The sequence below is a fragment of the Amphibalanus amphitrite genome, unplaced genomic scaffold (assembly GCF_019059575.1).
Source record: "Amphibalanus amphitrite isolate SeventyFive unplaced genomic scaffold, NRLGWU_Aamphi_draft 000356F_arrow, whole genome shotgun sequence".
NCBI lineage: Eukaryota > Metazoa > Arthropoda > Thecostraca > Balanomorpha > Balanidae > Amphibalanus > Amphibalanus amphitrite.
The window spans coordinates 406,745-426,773 of NW_024881850.1; the positions used below are offsets into that span (position 1 = coordinate 406,745).

The 20,029-nt window shown below is 46.1% G+C and overlaps 2 protein-coding genes across 5 annotated transcripts; one reads left to right on the top strand and one right to left on the bottom strand.

Moving 5' to 3' along the window:
* The first annotated feature begins 1,989 nt into the window (after positions 1-1,989).
* On the top strand, positions 1,990-11,286 carry LOC122389376 (serine/arginine-rich splicing factor 3-like). Of its 4 annotated transcripts, XR_006257967.1 has the most exons (8): positions 1,990-2,177; positions 5,432-5,494; positions 7,001-7,154; positions 7,358-7,546; positions 7,646-7,853; positions 9,288-9,576; positions 10,428-10,532; positions 10,840-11,286. XR_006257967.1 is itself a non-coding variant. In XM_043381306.1 (7 exons), the coding sequence occupies exons 3-7, from the start codon at positions 5,443-5,445 to the stop codon at positions 10,943-10,945; spliced, it is 618 nt and encodes a 205-aa protein (XP_043237241.1). In that variant the 5' UTR covers positions 2,002-2,177; positions 4,117-4,119; positions 5,432-5,442; the 3' UTR covers positions 10,946-11,284. The 4 variants fall into 4 exon arrangements, 3 of the variants coding, with proteins under 3 accessions (XP_043237242.1, XP_043237240.1, XP_043237241.1); XM_043381306.1 differs by lacking the exons at positions 7,646-7,853; positions 9,288-9,576 and adding an exon at positions 4,117-4,119 and having other exon boundaries at positions 2,002-2,177; positions 10,416-10,532; positions 10,840-11,284; XM_043381307.1 differs by lacking the exons at positions 7,646-7,853; positions 9,288-9,576 and having other exon boundaries at positions 10,840-11,283.
* A 467-nt stretch (positions 11,287-11,753) lies between these two features.
* LOC122389377 (ubiquitin-conjugating enzyme E2-17 kDa-like) lies at positions 11,754-17,913 on the bottom strand. Its single transcript, XM_043381309.1, has 5 exons — positions 17,834-17,913; positions 14,563-14,649; positions 14,116-14,196; positions 13,039-13,243; positions 11,754-12,484 (listed from the first exon to the last, which is right to left on the bottom strand). The coding sequence occupies exons 2-5, from the start codon at positions 14,604-14,606 to the stop codon at positions 12,305-12,307; spliced, it is 510 nt and encodes a 169-aa protein (XP_043237244.1). The 5' UTR covers positions 14,607-14,649; positions 17,834-17,913; the 3' UTR covers positions 11,754-12,304.
* Between the last annotated feature and the right edge of the window lie 2,116 nt (positions 17,914-20,029).

Consider the following 20,029-nt stretch of genomic DNA (forward strand, 5'->3'; position numbering starts at 1 on the left):
GTCATGACCTGACCGGAAAGGGTCATGTTGCATATCAGTCGATCCGTATCGTCGAGCTGAACACATCTAAGGCGTTTTCATCGCTCTAGCATGCCTCTATCAAAAGTTATTTGCGAAAAACTGTTAGATACCATTCGTGACCTAAGATGACCTCAGGGCATAAACAAGGGTCACGGACACCATTTTCATGTTCAGTGTGTCTAAACCACTTGTAATTCGGTGTTTGGGAGTGTTTATAATGTCTTGCATCCAAAAGAGGCGCATTTCAATTTTCTCCCATTGACTTATAATGGCGAGGTCGCAAAATTGACCTGACCTTAGGTCATCGATATCGAAATTCTGAGATATACATTTTGTACATGCTATTGCTCTTAGCAATCGCTGAAAGTTTCAAAGCGATCGGTCACTCGGTGTAGCTATGACAGACATTGAAAGTTTTTATGAGGTGAGGTCACTTCAAGTGACCTGGTGACCTGACCTTCAATGACCTTGGTCTGAAATTTTCACAACATGTGTAGAATTGATGTATGATAAGGTGTACCAAAAACGGCGGCGCTCCGCGCCGCCGTTTTTGAGATTTTCACGAAAAACCACAAGGGGGGGGGGTGTTCAAACACCCCCCCCCAGCAGGGCGCGGGTTAATAATTAAGCTGAGTATTTCCAGAGGTCGACAAAATCTCTGACCATCTGACCCTAGTCAGAGAAAAATATACGAGCGAAAAGCACCAAAAGAAGAAAATCACGGAAGACATTCTTAGATTAGCAAAGTCAACATTGTTTTGTTCAGATACATTCATGCACCTCTGTCATAGACTAGCAAGTAGCAACAGCACGAATAATAATTTAGTGATCACAGTTTTCTTCCATTTCTCCACTTTCTCCCTAGTCAGAGCTGGTCTGATCCGGTCAGAAGCAGCTCTGTGCCTATTAGGTCTGTTTTCCTACCAGTTCATAACCAAATATCGCTCTTATTGGCAGTCGGAGAAAGTGGTGTTTTTGTCGAGCCCTTTGTTTTCTTCGGCTGCCAAATCTTGAGACTTAAGAGATAATAGTTGAGAATTATCAATAATAGTCGCTATTTCTGGCGACGTTTTTTGTTATATCTAAAGGATTCTCTTCAAATACGAAGAAAAGTCTCAAGAACGGGAAATTATATGAGTTGGAAGCAATTGAAAGCGCCATGTTTGGGCGGCCGGTGCGGCACGTTGTGCGTGTGCTGCCCGTGCGGGACGAGCGTGTCGCCATCTATTGAACTCTTCCAGCGCTTGCGTAATGCGTGCGTGGTGCGGCGGCGGCGGCGGCGGCGGCGGGCCCTGGTGCGGCGTCAAGGCCCGTGCGGCGTTGGCGCGGTGTGTGGGGCTGGAGTGGGGCCATCGATGTCATATGCCCATAGGTGGCGGAACGGGGGGGGGGGGGGGGGAGCCGGGTTCCGTGGATCAGGCTAATGTGGATTACATTTGTATACTTGTTCCGACTCATGAGACTCCTGTCATTTGTGTATGACTGCCGTACACCCCTACCAGTGTTTTGGGTTGCGTTCTAGCGTGGTGGATAGGTATCCAAAATCATCATTTCTCACAATCGTCGAAGAAAAGGCTGGAGAAAATTGGCCGGTAGTCGGAGAAACTCCATGAAATTTGTCGACCTCTGAGTATTTCGTCGCCTAACTCTTGTAAAACCGTATGTCCGCTTGTCTATGGAGTTTGGACCGTAACGTTGCCGGCATTGGCGGACTACTGCAGGGAAGGCCAAATAGAAGAAAGCGAAATCTGACACGTTTTCGGAAATTGAAAGTCTGAGACCCTCTGTTTGGAGTTTGGAAGGCATGCCCCCAGCCCCCCCCCCCCCCCCAGCTATCTGTATTTTGTAGGGATCGCGCCCCCGCCCCCAGCAACCCCCAGCAGCCCGGGATTCCGGATTTCAAATCTTCCGAATTACCTTTGATGCCGGAGGCTTCCCTTTATTTTGTTGATGGATATGGTAGCAGATGAATGTGGAAGCTTCTCGTCGATAACGTTCATTTCCGGCGTTTCATTTTTTGACTTCCTGAAGGGACAGAAGGATACTGTGATTTCGAGAATTATTTTACTCATTGTTCCTTTTCAAGCCCGATTATATTTTGCTTTCAGACGTTTCCTCCACTTTGGGGGAAACATTTGATCAACGTTTGTCGTTCTGTAAGTTTGATTATTAGGTACATCTGTGCGCCGTGTTTGGCTACAATTTTAAATATCATGTATTTTGATTTCACTGAACTCTATAATGTGGAATGCGCATCGGCCGCCAAATGGTGTCCAACGGTGCCGCCATGTTGCGCAGACCAGAAAGCGGCCGCCGCCTGTGCTGGGGAATAGGGAATTCGGGACCTCTATTTACGTTTGCGGTCGCTGCATCCGTTACGCTCAAGCTATGTGGACACGGAACCCGGCATCTTACGCAGAATTGAGTGGAGAACAAGATGAAATCCTAAAAAATCATCAGCTATAAGGAACTAATACGCTAAACCCTTATAAGTCAATGGGGAAATATGAAAATTGTTATTTTGGCGCCGAGAATGATCTGAAACTATCTCAAGCATATAAAATCATGATTTCATGCACTCTTTGCAAGGTTCTATGCTTCATATTTGCAATGTTGCCCTTGCGTGACGTCATTTGTGACGTCACAAGGGTCACCATTTTTCTTCAATAACTCCCGATCAAATTGAGCTAGCGAGTCGGGAGAGCCACCAATGGACTCAGGAAGACCTGCCGAATCGAATGATATGCGACATGACCTCTTTCGACCAACCTCGTGACCTGGGGGTGCTGACCTGACCTTGACCTGAGGTCAACACCCTAAGTTGACCTGACCCGAACAAAAAGTATATCACTCGATGCGCCTGAGCTAGCTGAACACGATGATGCCAAAATCGCGGCTCTACGGCCATTTTTGGCGAAGTTATTTACCAAAAACCGAACCCGTGCCTTAGATCACTTGACCTGACCTCAGAGGTCACCGGTTGACCTGAGACCCTTACAGCGGGTTCCTACCAGTCACTCTGCATTATACTTTGCCGCATACGACCACTTAACCGCTTAATTCTAGTTTAATTAGCGGTGCATTAGCGAGGTGGGTTCAATCAACCCCCTCGGCCGGGGCAAATGTAGGTCAGGCAAGTGAATTTGAAGAATTCTGAAGATACGATCGTGTTCCCCACTCAATTCTGCGTAAGATGCCGGTTTCCGTATCTACGTAACTTGAACGTAACGGATACGGCGGCCGCAAACGTAAATCGAGGTCCCGAATTCCCTATTCCTCAACACAGGCGGCAGCCGGTTTCTGGTCTGCGCAATATGGCCGCCACCGTTAGACACTACGGCCAATAGGGTTGAAGCGGCATTGCTCCCCTGTGTTTGATTTTATGGAGTTCAAGCAATAGTTTACTTAATCAACAAACATATTATATTTATATACATTTTCAAAATGTCCAGTACTTCTTGGTCTGAGACATGAATGTCTTCTTTTTGGATTGGCCTTATACCCATAGCCTGTTTGTTACGACGGTGGAATCTGTAAATGGCGCCAGGGGGTATTTTTAGTTGCATGATTATTGGGATATTCTCCCACTCTCTATGCCTTTAACAGGCTAGTTGTCATGTGATTCTGTCATACAAATTTCAAGATCTTTGATCAAATCTCCCCATGGGTGCCTTGTCTTCAGATTCCACCTTTAAAACTGATGTTGAAACATTAGGCAGCATTCTGCTGGGTGATAACCACTTGGCTTTCTATTGTTATAGCTCTTTTTGCATGTGAAAAACATCACTGCAGGTCGTTTCCCCCTTTGCGTTCTTTTAATACTGGAGAAATTCACAAAACAAAATCATGAAAAGAAAGAGCACATCCTTCTAAGGTAAAAAAGTGAGATCACACATAGATACATATGATACTTTTTACATAAAACATTTATAAGTTACACCCAACCACTCTTTGAATCAGGCAAGGTTATGTGGTATATAAGTAGATTTAGGTTGTAATCTTACCTGGTATGGTAATCTTACCTGGTTGTAGGTTAGGTTTAGGGTGGGTTGCAGAAGGTTGGTAATTTGGTAGGTTGGTAGGTTATAGGTGTAGGCTGTAGTAGGTAAGTAGGTAAGGTTAGTTCAGGTTAGATTAGGTTTGTTTATTTCTGTTTGTATTGTACCTGATTGTTTTTTAGCATTAGATGATTGTATGAACAATTGTCTAGGTTGATACATGGATTGTGACAATATGGTGTGGTTTTTATTCAGTTTTGACTGAGCCCAGGGTGCAAATGAGGGATTTGACCTCACTGCACGATATAATTTCATATGATTTCACTGCTTAAAGGAAATAGTTCACTTTCACGAAATTATTTTTTTTGCAATGGATTTATGATTTTTTATGTTCAAAATGATCAGCAAAGAAAATAAAACCTATTTATAACAAAAGATTATTTTCTATATTTTGATATAGGAAGAACTTTTCAGTTTCTGTAAGGCACAGGCGATCCAGTATGAAAAGAGCATGGGTCCCGAAAATTCTTCAGAAACTAGAGAAATTATCGCGGCCACCGGCATTTGGGCGATCTGCTGCTGCTGAATGTCCTTATTGATCAGTACGAGAATTTCTCTAGAGTTCTCGTAGATAATTTCTCTAGTTTCTGAAGAATTTTCGGTACCCATGCTCTTTTCATACTGGATGCGAATATATGCAAGGCACACATCGACACCTTTTTCGGGACGAGAAATAGAATATCTTTGCCTAGGGTGATCGTTGGGCTGTAAAAGCTCCTGATTTATGCTCGTCTCAGCCCAGGCTACGGAACTGCTATTCCAGTTCAAAACCCATGTTAAAAAGTGAACTATTTCCTTTAATGTTATCACTCAACCTGAATTCCAAGCATAGTATATTACTGGCCTTTGGCTATTTTTCTAAACCATTTGATAGTGAAAGCAAATTCAACCTTTTTATTAAAACATAGTGGCAAATCATACATAACTCAATTTAACACCTACCTACTGAAACCTTAAAGTAAACAACATTTACTTTTCACTGGTAGCGGTATAAAGGGTCAGGCATCTTCGAGAAGGTCCAAACTGCTGTAATCAGGAGCATGATATGTGAGATATAAGTAGCACTAGCAAGCAGCATGGGTCGGTGGAAATTCAATATCAAACTGCCTATCATATAACACCATCTGACATCAACTGCCCAATCTTGTGCAGCCCAAATAAAGCAGCAGCACTCAGTCTTGCACCAAGAATCGAGATCCTTGGGTAGTCATAAAGCAGGCTTCGCACTTGTTTTTGCAACCAAGGATGCATATTTGCCATTTTAAATACCATAGGTATAAAGCTGGGGCAATTATTCTGTAAACTGTAAGCTATTATTGTATAGAAGACTGAGCTGAATGACATCTTTTCAGGAGCAGTAGCCATGTCCCACTCCAGGGGACCATCTGACTGCAAGGTGTATGTGGGGGATCTAGGTGAGTGACAGGGGCTGGTCCACCATTATTTGCCAGAGTACCTGAGCAACCAACGTGGTCATTGGTTACACTTGATAGACTGATGAATCATGCACCAATGATTAATTTGTACTTGCATTAAAGTGAAGCTTTCACATTTTCACTGTTCTTATTGTTGTTGTTGTTTTTTTTTACTGGCAATCTTATTCATATTTTCGTACATAAGCACAGGAGGTTGTGCCAGATTGAAGGTTCTATGTGTGAAGGATACTCGTATGCTTAACCCGCGCACCGACGGGGGGGGGGGGCGGATATCCGCCCCCCTCTGAGGTTTTTCGCGAATAGCGGGAAAACCGCGGCGCTACGCCGCCAAATTTGGTACGACTATTCCCTCATCAATTTTACACATGGTGTGCAAGTTTGAACCTCCTACCTTTTAAGGTCAGGTCACCAGGTCACTTTGAATGACCCAACCTCAAGTCACTTTTTTGCAACTTTGTCACCGTGCCAGAGCTACAGTAGATGTCGGAGGCCTTTGAAAGTCGCAGGATGTTATTAGGTCATTAGTAGCTACAATTTGTATATCTCGGAATTTTGATATCGGTGACCTAAGGTCAGGTCAATTTTACGACCTCCCCATTATAAGTCAATTGGGGAAAAAATCAACTCCCTGTTTTTGCCACTAAAACGGGTCGGAATGGCCCCATATACCATACATGACTTCATATACGATCAACCTTCACTACCTTGAGGTCTGTTTTGCTGTTGGGCAGCTGTGAGGTCATGTGACGTCATCAAAGGTCACCAAAGGTTTTTGGCCAATAACTCCGTACAGGAACAAGATACAGACGCGTGGATGGTCTCATTGTGTTCAGCTCGTCAAGACGCATCGAATGATATACATGATGGCCTCGAGGTCACGTGACCTGAGGGCAACCTTTGACCTTGACCTTTCGAGGTCAACATATATATCATTCGATGCGGATTGACGAGAGGATCACGATGATGCCCTTAGTTTGTTCATATCTTGACTAATTCGAAAGTTATTCGAGAAAAACTCTCCATATCTAGCGCCGCCATTTTGACTTTTTCGACCCCTGTGACGTCATCTTTGACCTGACCTGAAAATGACCTTAGTAAAAATTGTAGATCTTGACCGTGCGTATCCGATGCCGTTTACCGCTTGTCGCTATCTTGCTTCGTTCTCGAGATTTCAGGGGGGGGGCGGTCATCCGCCCCCCCCCGTCGGTGCGAAGTTGGCGCAGACCCCCGTCGGTGCCTGGGTTAACAATCAAGCAAAAGCTTGTGAAAAGACATAAAATTTTATTTTTAAGTAGATTGGCTGTTTCCATGGATCCTCTTAGGGCTTCGATTCAACTAAAATCCATGCACATCATCATAAAGATCTTTTAAATTCTCTCTCCCAATAATAACTTTTTGTTTTTGTTTATTCTTTTCAGTGGCTTGGTACTCTCTGGCAAAACTAATTATTTTCCCGTCTTACCCCTCTCTTTAAATTATTCATAGGAAGCAATGCATCTCAGACTGAGTTGGAGGACGCATTCTCTTATTATGGGCCGCTGAAGAACGTATGGGTAGCGCGAAACCCGCCGGGCTTCGCGTTTGTGGAGTTTGAAGATCCCAGAGATGCCAGAGACTCTGTCCGGGGTCTAGATGGAAGGTGAGGCCATTTGATAAATGTAAATGGGATGCATTTAATACAAGCCATATTTATGTGAATACCAAACATTTTATCACTTTATTGTCGCAGCTGACTACTTAACTTGTGCTAACTGCTCACAGGATGGTCTGTTACTGGGGAAATATCGAAATCCTCGAGGTGTTTTGTCGGCCACCTTTGTTGACCGTGACCGCTGTGCGCAGGACTGTCTGTAACCGGCGCATTACCGTGGAGATGTCGACCGGACGCACACGGAACCGTGGCGGCAGCTGGCGGCCCACGGTGGGCTCGGGCCGCTACGGGCGCGGCTGGGACCCGGCCGACCGCTGCTACGACTGTGGCGAGAGCGGGCACTACTCCTACGACTGTCGCAACAAGCGGCCCATCCGCAGGTCAGTCCTCGGTTCCCTGGTGTGTGACTGCTGCGGGACGCTGCCCCGGGCGCCGCACGCGCCGCAGCTGACCTGACGCTCTGCTCTGGCGCTCCGTAGGGGATGATTGCGTGTCTGTGGCCCAGCTGCGACGGCACATCGTCCCCGCCTGCGCCTTAGCACACCACCCCCGCCCGCGCGCGCGCGCCGCTCCTTCCACCCGACCGGCCGGTAGCCGGTCTGCGCAGACACTGGACAGCCACCAGACCGTCCGTCCGTCCGTCCGTCCGTCTGACTTTGAGCGTCATCGGGCCGCCACAGCACGGCGGTGAGACGGCGGACAGGGACCCTCCCGTAGTGCGATAAAGGGCTCCGAACAGGAGGGGTTTTTGGTCTCGATGAATGGCAGCGGTGTTAGGTCGTAGGCAAAGTTTGCGCATGCACAATGTGAGGTGGTTGGTCTGTCTGCTTTTCAATTTGTTTCAGGCTCATTTAGGATTTTTTGTTCGTAGCAAAATTCCTCAAGGGTCACTATTGTTTATTTATTTTAATTTATCACAAATTTCCATCGTTTATTGATATTTTCCATTATTTCGAGTGCCTAATCGTTTAGTTTAGTGTTTTCTTTTTGATTTTGAACTGCAAGGTACTGGTTGTGCTTACCCATATCTCCGAGAAGACCTTTTCTCCTTCCTTATTCCTTGAAGGTAAGCCGCTGGATGAGATTTTTTGTGTATTTTAAAGATTATTCCAAACACCTATTCAATGACTATATGCCTCCTGCTAGCGACGGTAGTTCCAACTTCCAACTCTATTAGACTTCGAAATGTTTAGGTGTCGTTAATTACTTTTGATTGCCAAAACATCCTTTCCTTCATTGGTGTTTTATTTCAATTGAATTCATCAACAAAACGTGCTATATGCCACAAGGCAATGTAATCCTCACGTTATCATCTTTCTTATTATCATTCTTTTCGAAGCTACTCCTTCAAAGCTTGGCTTTAGCTGTGCGCAGGTGAAAATGGCCCGCGCTTGTCGTTCGTTAGGTGATAGGTTGGTTTCCATGGCGTGAATGTCGATATGCTATCAGTTCTTATCATTAACTTGTCTCTCGAATAGTCATTGAAATGTCTGTGACCCGGAGATGCTTTCGGCGTTTAGTATGACTGAAAAGTAACACCATTTTCTTCATTTTCATTGATTGCTTGATCCCTTGATTGCTCGGATTTAGACAAAATTGTGTGAGTTGCCTGTTCGCTTTGAATCGCCCAAAACTAAGCATTGCACAACAGTTCGTATATTGTTGCTAAGTATTCGGAATAAGTCTGATGCAATTCGTATTTTCAGCTTGCTGGTTTTTAAATGCCTGATACTTAAGCAATTTCATCTTGTTTGTCAGTTTCCTCTTCATAAGTATGGACATTGGATGCAGTTGCCTCTTGCTATGAGATGCTTCGCATACACAATGTGAAGACGGATAAAAATTGATCAGCTATCAACATTCAGCTTTTATGTTGGAAGCCGTTTTTGACACTGTTCGATATCCTTATCCACCAATGCGTTATGAAGGTCCCTATTCATTTTTACCTTTATTTGTTACGGGAGTCGTTCTTCACTTCTATCACATGCCCACTTTATCTAAAATGCACTGAAATGTTTCTGTCTGAACCGTTTTATTTACGCACCCAATTTAGGCATCGAAAGACGCTGGCATGTACCCAGGAGTGTTTGTCGTGGCCATTGGGATTTCTTACCTTTACAGGACATTCACGGTCTTCTAGTTTGTCCTTGAACTTATTCGATCACTTCAAACGCGACATGTAACACCCACCACGCGCTGCGGCATCGCCGGCGGTCGGCCGGCCGCCAATTTGCGAGTCTTCCTCACGTGTGTTGTGCACGTGCGACTACTTCGTCCGGTCCCTGTGCGGGCGGCCGCCGCCCTGCGGAGCGTCGACCAGCGGCCGCCCGACAACCCGCCGCCAGCTGCACTCTGCCCGCCCGCCCGGCCTGCGTGGACGACTCCCTCGTGAGAGCCCTCCGCCGGGCAGGTATGCCGTGCGCGCGAGTCCCCACACCACACTATGACGCCCTTCGTCCTAAATGTGTCACAAGTGAGCAGTGGTCAACCCGTCATTGGCAAACAATGAAAAAATGAAGAAGCTTAGGCTTTTCGGTCCTCAGTATAATTCAAAGCTAACGTGCTTCCAAGAGACGAAATATAAATGAAGTCGACGTAGGCAAATGGAAGTGAAAATCGTTGCATAAAATGCTGGAAGCATGTTCTGGTGAGATCATTGCTGAGGACTTGGCCAATGACGGGTTCGCTGTATCTCCCATGAACCTGTACTTACCTTTTGCCTGACACACACCCTGCTTCCTTTGTAATGCTTCAACCATTTAGCAGTATCGGCCAAGTGAATCGATGCTTTTGCACCACAAGTGTTTGGCCGGACGCTTTGTTCAAGCTCACAACATAACTGTCGTTTGTTCACGAGATACCATCAACACATCGTCGTCATGAACGTACTGTGTGGTGCGTATGCATATTATGACCTCCTCTACCTGTCACACTTATGACGTGTCAGCTGGCATGAGTGCCAACTAGGCTGACGGTAACATTGACCCTGTGTACTCGGGAACGTATTCGCCCACGCGATGTGTACGTTTTGACTATCTCGTGTGTATCATTCACGTATTTCGTGAGTGTAGTCGTCGCTTGTATGCAATGAGCACGCCCTACCGACACGCCCTTTACCGACTTACATAGTATTTACCCTGATGTTACCTGTTGAAGAATCCGTTTGTGCCCCATCCCCTTACTGCGCACAGCACTATACATACCGTTGCTCTTTGTCTAGAGACGGGCATTCATTTCTCCCAATGTTAGGTCTTTTTCCAGATCCCGCAGCCGTGACCGTCGCTCTCGCTCGCGCACGCCCACCAAGAGGAGCAGGAGGTCTCCGAGCCGCTCCTACTCGCGCAGCCGCTCCCGTGACCGCTCCAGGTGAGGACCTGGCCTCTCTGCGACTGTCAATGGGCGCTGCTGAACGTTTCGGTGATCCACAGACATTGCGTTCGTAGTCATCGTCAGAACTTCGACATTTACTACGCAGTTTCCCCCACGCCTTCCCTACCGGTGATGCTCATCTGATAATCTTTCACGCTATCAATTTGCCGCTTGTCCCGAGAAACCTTCCTGAAAAAGCTGACTGGAGCCTTTTAACGTCGCATTTCTATTCTCGATTTGCACGTGTTTACGCGTTTTGGCTCTTCGTTGGACTAGTTGACTGATATCGCTTGTCGTGTTTTAGGTCTCGCACCCCGAAGCGCGCTGCCTCTCGCTCGCCGAGGAGGAGCTCGCGCTCTCCGCGCCGGAACGGCAGCTCGCGCTCTCCAACTTCGCGGCGCCGCGACTGAGTAACGCCATCAGGAAGACCGTTTTGAGTGAAGCGACGCCCCGCCTGCCGCATTCCCCGAGATAAACTGGCCCGGCCCGCGCTACATCCGATCAGAGGGACATGGCCCAGTCATCCAAGAGCCGGTCATTGGTGTGTGTTCGTAGTTGATGTTCGCCCATGGTTTCGGCGAGTTCTGTGCTTCGTTTCTGTATCCGCCGCGCCGAGCGAGACTACGGCCGACCGACTACAGCCGACTATCGTGTATCATGTTATTGGGTTCATCTTGAAGGCCATTGTACCTGCACGTTTGTGGCTCTAAATACACGGCTTAGGCACTGCGTGTCTGAAAAAAATGGTTGTTTTGGAGGGAATCTTCAGCAACGTCTGGCAAAGTATTGACGGTGCGATTTAGTAATGAAGCAGTTCAGAAATGTGTGCGCTGTGCATCGAGGTGTACGAGGATATGTCCCCAGAAGATCTCGCTTGAACGTCGGTGAAAGATGGATGGTTTGCGAATATTAATCTTTGGCGGAATGTTCTGCTCCCGAAACAAGAATTTAAATCGATAGGAAAGCCCCTAAATAGCCCAATGGAGACAAAGACTTCCTGTCTGGGAGGGGGAGGGGCGGGTATGAATAAACCTGTTCGAGCCACAGAGGTAATCCATTTTGGTGGAGTTACCCTGTGACCTTGGCACTTGTCGAATTTTATCTGTTTTCCTGCTTCTTTTCTTATCTGGATGTCGGGCCAACCCCAAACCCAGCGAGTCCCAGCGCACTGCGAACATCCCAGATTCTCAAGACCACCACCAACATGAAGAAACGAGCTTAGGCTTGACAATGCATTTCCATGACACGAAGAGTGCATTACAAGTAGTTAATCGAATTAGAAGGGGACCACGAGAAGGATTGAAATGGGGCCGGACTTAGCAAACACGAGAGCGCGCGGCGCAGAGGGCGAGATTCGCACGATTAAAAGTTCCAACGGACGATTGACTCGCAGGACACGTTCATAACCGAGCGACACAAACACGGGCAAAGACCAGTTACGCGTCGACCCTCGGGCGGGGTTCCCGGCGCACCTTGCGGGCAGCAACTCTCCGCATCCGACCCCGGCCCAGAAGGCGGCCAGGAGCGCCCCCTACCCCGGGCCATGAGCAGCTGCCTCTGCCTTAGTCACAAGCGCGACAAATCACCGAGGAGCGCTACATAGCGCGTACCAAATTGGACATAAACCTATAGTAAACAAACAGGGCCGCAGGGCTACCGAGGCCAGCGCCGCCGCGCCTCCGACTGTAGGCGATCATCAGCCGCACGGCCGGGCGCCACCGCTGCCTCACATCACAGCAGGACAGACGGGGCTAGGAGGTGGGTAGCTGCTAGGTGGCTGGTGCTTCTTCGCTACCTCCGGCACCACCGTCATCCTCCTCGGAGAAGTTCAGCCACGACTGCTCGACGATGGCAGCGACGCGCTTCTCGTACTCGCGCCGATTCTCCTGGTAAAGCTGCGCGGCCAGCGAGTTGGCCGGAGAGTTGGGATTCGGCTCGTCCAACAGCGACTGACGACAGAGTAACAGAGAGACGGTCAATATACCGAGTCTACGGCGTAAGGGATGAGTTATGCATGTGGGATACTAGGAGGCATTTTGAATGCAGTTGTTTGAGGACGAGATCCCAACTGATTGACCAGTGCGCTGGGAAGATAAGTGATTCGGTCATACGGTAAGGAGCGATAAAACCGAGGTCTGAGGACTGGAGCGGAAAAGGCTCCTTCGTCCTTGATTCATCACATCGGCAGAATAGGATCACTGAGATGAACTTTTCTCAAAACTAAAATGGCAATTGTGAACTGAGAGTAGTACCCGACCTTTAAATCCTAAGGTAACTAACAAATATTCAGACTTTTCTACAAAAAGGTGACTTCGAATATCAAATTTTGATTCGTCATCAAAAACATTCGTCATCAAAGAAACAATCAACTACGAGGTGCGAAGCAGGTGAAATTCACTCTGATGTGAAAATCCGCAAACGATTTATGAGCTGAGAAAATTTGCTATGTCACGGGCATTCTTCAAACACATCAAACAAAGGTAGATGTGCACTAACAGCTCACCTGAATTGACGTCAAGATGGCGGATACGTCGTAAGTTGGACTCCATCTGTTCTGGAGTATGTCCAAGCAGATGCCACCATCCGCGTACACGTTCGGATGAAACATCTTGGAGAGGAAGCGCACCAGAGGCGGCTTGTTGGGATATTCCTCGGTGAATTCCATGGTCAGCTTGAAAGTTCCGTCTTCGAACGGAGTATCGTGAGGTCTGCAACGATGATCATGTTAGGGCAGACTTAGCACTCCGTGCATGATGGGTGGTGATACCTAACCTTTTTATAACTCATTATAATATTTACCCATACCTGAAGGTAAAATATTTTGTGGTTGCTGTGAATACAAATTGAGCAGTTCAAAGGAAAATGCGAATGCCTTGAAAAAAGCGACGGTAGAATAAAATTGGACCCAAAATTCAATTTCAATGCAAAATTCCCCATGTCTACTAGAACTGGATGCAAAAAGTTAAAAGCATATGGCTGTTCAAATAGGTTCCCAGCTATGGAAGTCAGTGTTGAAACCATTGTACCTTTGTTTCTCTCAAGGTTGCAAGCTTTTACGTAGCAACCATCATGCATATTTAAATGGCACTAGTCCTACATTCAGCTGTTTAGGAGGCGTCTTCCCCAGTCTCTTATAGCCATTCTCGAGCTCCCAATGAACTTTATCCAATCACCTCTCCTACCCCTAACGTCCCTGCCGCAGAGGAGCACTAAACCATAATCCCATTTTTCAGACCCGATTTTGCCAATGTCCGGCTGTGATGGAAACGTTTGACTTGGGAATTTGAATACTTCCCATTAATCTTAACTTGAACATATCTAATGTTTCCTTCAATACACAGGGAAGTTAAAAGAAAGTCAATACATGGGCAAAAAATGACCTCGCAGTCGGCGGGCCCCTTAGCCCCCAACAAACAAACAAACAACAAAACAGTTTAATTATAACCACTGGACTGCACTTAGAATCTAATATATTGGTTCACAGACTTCTCTATAGAAGTCTGTGATTGGTTCCCTAAGGGATCTGAAATACAGTAGACTTAAAAATGGACTGCATAATACAACCAATTTGTGTGCTTACCCAAAAATAACAGCATTCCAGATCATAATGTTGTTGTCTGAAGGTGCAGCACTAACCCCTTGAGGAGGGTCCTCCTGTAACCTGAGAAACATAGGGCAGGTGAGGAAATATATCATGTGTGATGTGATATAAATGTAGCAGAAAATACAATACCTGAAACACAAACAGTACACATCTTCCTCATGACAGGCATTTGAAAGAAACTTATCCTGAGCATATAGTTACTTCAACATAAAACAAGGTGCATTGCAATGTTAACAGCAAAAAATCTTGTATAAAGGTAATGTGTCATTAACATTCACCACTTTGATTTTTATTCAAACAAAGGACTCTAAACAGCTCACTAAAGATCAATTTTGTACCAATTTTGTTTGATACTCAGCATCAACAAAAATTGGTACAAAGGAGTATGCATTCTTGGAGAGATGTATGACCAGTCTATCTCACCTTTTAAAGTCCCTCATCAGCCGCCTTCTGGAGGGTGTGGTCATTGCTGATGATTATGCTTTGTTAAATTATGTGTAAACCTGTGAACTATGCAAAAATCAGTCAAAACAGGTTGATATTCCAAGTTCAGATACTGTTCTGGGCTGTATGCCTTTCAAGACCTGGCAAATCACTAACTAAACACAAGTTCAGAAACTTGATTGGTACCATTCAAGGATCAAAACCAATGGTGTCTGGACAAGAAGTTTCACTGACACAAGTATTGTCAACTTTCAACCCATGATAATTTGAAGGCCAAAGCATATTAAACACATTAATATTAGACACCATCTGTTCCACTCTGCTGCCTTCAACTGGTCACAACTTCTTGCACAGACTGGGCTATTCCTGCCACACATAGCCAAACAAATATCAATTGCAGGTAAGCCTTTATCTTCGATACTTTTTTTAAACATCTGCAGAGGGTGAAACACAGGCTATGCCAAGTTAAGTGTGGTTGTGTTTATTTCATTAACCCTGGTTGAAGTCTGCCTTCACACAAATTTGTCCTAAATTTCCTGTTAACTGTCTCATCTCATCTGTACCTACTATGCATTTCAGACCCCATGAGACCCTGTTTTTCGGCGATAATTTCTTCAATTTTTGTCCAATTCGCTTGGAATTTCGGCAGACGATGTTTCAGCTCAAGCGCCAATTTTTGTCAATATGGTCTCTTAACAAAATATCAAAATTTAGAGCACTTGTCGTTGGCTCGTAATGTTAATCAGTTTTTCCACCCGGATAGAGGCTCGCTCGCTACCGCACCGGATTGGATAGGAGCGCTGGCCAATCACGTTACGCCGTGCTCAACTTGACTCCGCCCACTGGCCGTGACCGCGATGGGTCTATGCCGCTTCAGTCGGTGTCAGCACCGCGGAGAGGTCGCAGCGGGACCACATACTGGAGACAAGTGAAACTGGCAAGGTTGTTTCGGGACGAAAGCCAAAAAATTATCCGTTCGAGGGCATTTGGTGTCCTCTTTCCGAATATTCTGAATGATCAGAATCAAGGTAGGATCTTTTGGAACGGAACCGGCCGTAGAAGGAAAGATAGACAACTCTTGGACTCTGAACATTTATTTAAGCCGGAGTTGCACCTATCACATCGTCAGGTTGGGTCAGGTCACTAGACACTACGCAATTACCTATATGATCATGCGTAAGCCTCTGCATGACCCAAAAATAGTGATATATTTGGCAGCGTCAGTAAATGTTTCTGAGGAAGGCGCAGAAAGCAACAAAGTAGGATGGAGTCTCGGACACGGCCATTGCCTGGGGCATCGCTCCAGCGAGACGACCGTATTCGTGATTCGTGAAGCGGTGCGGGGCGCCGGGTGGGGCAGAAGCGTTATGTGTCGTATGGTAGAATGTCATGTGTGTGTTATATTGTTTGCACAGAAAGAAGTAGGAATGTGGCAGGCGGACGTTGTGCACTTCACGAGAGCGATCAGCAAGAAACACGTATCTTTTTGTAAAACTTATGTAACAGTAGGTACGTCCTCAATGGTGAGGTAACTATCTCTAGGCTTTTACTTTTCATGTTTGCATTTCAACACACAAGATCTGGGAGTAAAGTTAGTCCGGCGACCTCCTCAACCTAAGTCGATGATAATATGGATTAGTCCTGATTCCTGAAGGTGTTCAATGCTTATGCTGCACCGGGATGATATAAATCGATCACGCCGGCATACATTTCTAATCAAATTTAATATATCAAACACATAAACTGCATCCTATTAATGGTGATTCTATTTTGCAATTTGGAGGTAGTCTGACGCGATACATAATTTTACGCAAGCATTTGAAATCAACAGCGTCTGTTATGAGCGTTTTTCACAAGCCCCGAATCTTGTTTGGAAATATATATTTTTGTGACTAAACAAGGTGTACGAACATTTGTGATAAATACAAAGTCGAGGGCTTCAGCTAGTGCGTTACTTATGCGCGCTATTTAGCTCATTCGATGAAGTTACGGCTGCAACGACAACTGCACGGCAGCTACGTTCCATGCGAGCCGCCCCGGTGCGACAGCTACTGCCCCGCCCGCTCCACGCAGCCGACTGACCGGCCAAGGTCACCGCCCCGTCCGCCGGGAGGGCGGAGCTTGATGGTCACGTGTTTGTGACGTCACGCCTACGTACGGATAGCCTCTACTCCACTGACGGATTTACGGAGCCGATTTTAACATTACGAGGCAACGACAAGTGCTCTAAATTTTGATATTTTGTTAAAAGACCATATTGACAAAAATTGGCGCTTGAGCTGAAACATCGTCTGCCAAAATTTCAAGCTAATTGGACAAAAATTGAAGAAATTATCGCCGAAAAACAGGGTCTCACGGGGTCTGAAATACATAGTAGTCAGGTATTTTAAGCCTGTCTGCTCTGATCGCTTTTAGTACCCAAATAAGTAAGGCACGAGTCAACCTATTGCGAGGAATAGAGTCAAAAGTAAATGCAAGATTAAGGTAAAAAGTTAAGCTTGACAGTATTAAATGTATATGGCCTTAACATCCGCTTTCCGTTAGAGCATTTTAACTGATTGAGACAGGCTTAAATAATCAGACTATAGTCAGAAAAACACAGTCCAACTCCAAAGCTCTCTAAGGTGGTCAACAATGACTCAACATTCTTCCAACTCAGCTTGGGAACAAAAATTGACAAAAACACAAACAACCCTGAATCCAATCATTTTACTGTTTCATTTGCATCAGTGCAGCCAAGGGTTGATGGGGATTGGAGAATGTTAATGTTACAGTTACTTTAATAGCGTGGCAACCCCAATCCTATAATTATTGATGAAAATTGATAAGTGGTGGCAGTTCCTTGCTTTTGCCATTCTAGTCATGACTTTCAGATTACACTTCACCTGACTATCCAAAAGAAACTAAGTGCGGGCAACTGCTGAACAAAGACCAATATAAGTTGAAGTAGGTTTTCTATTACAAAATTAAACAACTACAAGTATTTTCTACTTATGATAATTAATTTCCTGAAAAGTGATACATCATTAAAGGGATGAAAACACGATATTTTTAAATGAAAAATAGACATATAATAAAACATAAGTATTATAAGCGTGAGCCAGAAATGGCGCGAAAAAGACGTACCACTGCTCAATACAATTAACTAATCAAATGATCCCCGTAGCTTACACCTTCAATTATTATGACACAAGGAAAACGACATGATACACCATTAGTTAGCCATCTTTTGACTGTATTGATTACTAACCTTCCTAATTAGCCGTCGGACAACAAATGAGCCCGTCGCCTCTAAGCAGCAAGATGTTTTTGCTGAAGGCTGCCAAATCCATATGAAGGAAGGATCTTCGTTTCCTCTAACATAAAGGGAAAGTTTGTTGATGGTGCCCAATCAGGAGCGGAGAATTGTCATAATCCCAGGGGGTGCTTTTCTAGCACCTGGCGAATGGAAGCGACGAATTCTTGCGTAGAAAAGCACATATAGGTACGTTTTCTCAGCAGAATCACTCTCCTTGCAAATTACGCAAAGCAGTTTGTGTCTCTGACGTAATTTAAGGACCCCCGGAGCAATATTATATTGTGACTTTTGATTTTCAGGGGGTGCTCGAGCACCCCCAAAACCCCTAATTCTCCACCCCTGTGCCCAATTTTTAACCCGCGCACCGACGGGGGTCTGCGCCAACTTAGTACCGACGGGGGGGGGGCGGATGACCGCCCCCCCTGAGATCTCGAGAACGAAGCAAGATAGCGACAAGCGGTAAACGGCATCGGATACGCACGGACAAGGTCTACAATTTTTACTAAGGTCATTTTCAGGTCAGGTCAAAGATGACGTCACAGGAGTCGAAAAAGTCAAAATGGCGGCGCTAGATATGGAGAGGGTTTTTCTCGAATAACTTTCGAAGTAGTCAAGATAGGAACAAACTAAGGGCATCATCGTGATCCTCTCGTCAATCCGCATCGAATGATATATATGTTGACCTCGAAAGGTCAAGGTCAAAGGTTGACCTCAGGTCACGTGACCTCGAGGTCATCATGTATATCATTCGATGCGTCTTGACGAGCTGAACACAATGAGACCATCCGCGCGGCTGTATCTTGTTCCTGTAAGGAGTTATTGGCAAAAAAACCTTTGGTGACCTTTGATGACGTCACATGACCTTACAGCTGCCCAACAGCAAAACAGACCTCAAGGTAGTGAAGTTTGATCGTATGTGAAGTCATGTGTGGTATATGGGGCCATTCCGACCCGTTTTAGTGGTAAAAACAGGGAGTTGATTTTTCCCCCATTGACTTATAATGGCGAGGTCGCGAAATTGACCTGACCTTAGGTCACCGACATCAAAATTCCGAGATATACAAATTGTAGCTACTAATGACCTAATAACATCCTGCGACTTTCAAAGGCCTCCGACATCTACTGTAGCTCTGGCACGGTGACAAAGTTGCAAAAAAGTGACTTGAGGTTGGGTCATTCAAAGTGACCTGGTGACCTGACCTTAAAAGTTAGGAGGTTCAAACTCGCACACCATGTGTAAAATTGATGAGGGAATAGTCATACCAAATTTCGCGGCGCTACGCGCCGCGGTTTTCCCGCTATGCGCGAAAAACCTCAGGGGGGGGGGGCGGATATCCGCCCCCCCGTCGGTGCGCGGGTTAATATGTGTATTTTGTATCGCTGTTACAGTGCTTATCCCTAAGCTGCCTAGTGCCTATGACGTATGTGTTTATCAGTTGCGGTACTACCTTACCAGTCCACTCTATAATTAGTGCAATTGGGAACACAGATCCAGTGGCGGAGTGATTCGATTTTGGCGGGGGGGGGGGGGCATGATCTGAAAGCAAGATGATGTCATAAACGGATGTCCGCTTTGGACGTTTCAGTGACCAGAGATGATCTCGGTGACATAGGGATGGGTCAGAGAGAGGTGCAATTTTCCAATTCAGTGTCATTTACCCGTAGCCCGATTGTCGAGTGTCTAGAACGGCGTTCTTCCAAAACAGACGCATTTAAAGTTTCTCCCATTGTCTTATAATCGGGAGGTCTCAAAATTGGCGCATTCTACCAGTGGCGGATCCAGGATTTTCACTGGGGAGGGGCTGCAGGTCATAATTGGGCGCCACGCCCCGGATGGGCGCCATAGTCGCATCGTATTGGCGCTGAAATATTGGCGCCCAGTGGCCCTGACAAGAGGCGCCCAGGATCAGTATGTACAGTGACACCACACGATTGGAAATATCGGTGCGGAGCGTACTGAAACGACGTTATTCGACTGATTTTTGCATCCTAGTCCTAGTATGCGGCACTCCGATGAGTTGCGAATTGAAAATTGGCGCCACTGCGCCTTCGGCGCAGTGGCGCCAGTTTTCCTTGGGTGGGGGCTGCCAGCCCCCGCAGCCCCCCCCCCCTGGATCCGCCACTGCATTCTACCCTTTTCTGAGGTGA

Bases quoted from the DNA above. Each gene is read 5' to 3' on its own strand.
- LOC122389376 (XM_043381305.1), top strand. From the start codon at position 5,443: ATGTCCCACTCCAGGGGACCATCTGACTGCAAGGTGTATGTGGGGGAT. The intron at 7,547-10,415 runs GTCAGTCCTCGG...TCCCAATGTTAG, and splicing joins AACAAGCGGCCCATCCGCAG to GTCTTTTTCCAGATCCCGCA. The intron at 10,533-10,839 runs GTGAGGACCTGG...GTCGTGTTTTAG, and splicing joins CGCTCCCGTGACCGCTCCAG to GTCTCGCACCCCGAAGCGCG.
- LOC122389377 (XM_043381309.1), bottom strand. From the start codon at position 14,606: ATGACCACACCCTCCAGAAGGCGGCTGATGAGGGACTTTAAAAG. The intron at 14,197-14,562 runs GTGAGATAGACT...TATGTTTCTCAG, and splicing joins CTGATGAGGGACTTTAAAAG to GTTACAGGAGGACCCTCCTC. The intron at 12,485-13,038 runs GTGAGCTGTTAG...CTCTGTCGTCAG, and splicing joins CCATCTTGACGTCAATTCAG to TCGCTGTTGGACGAGCCGAA.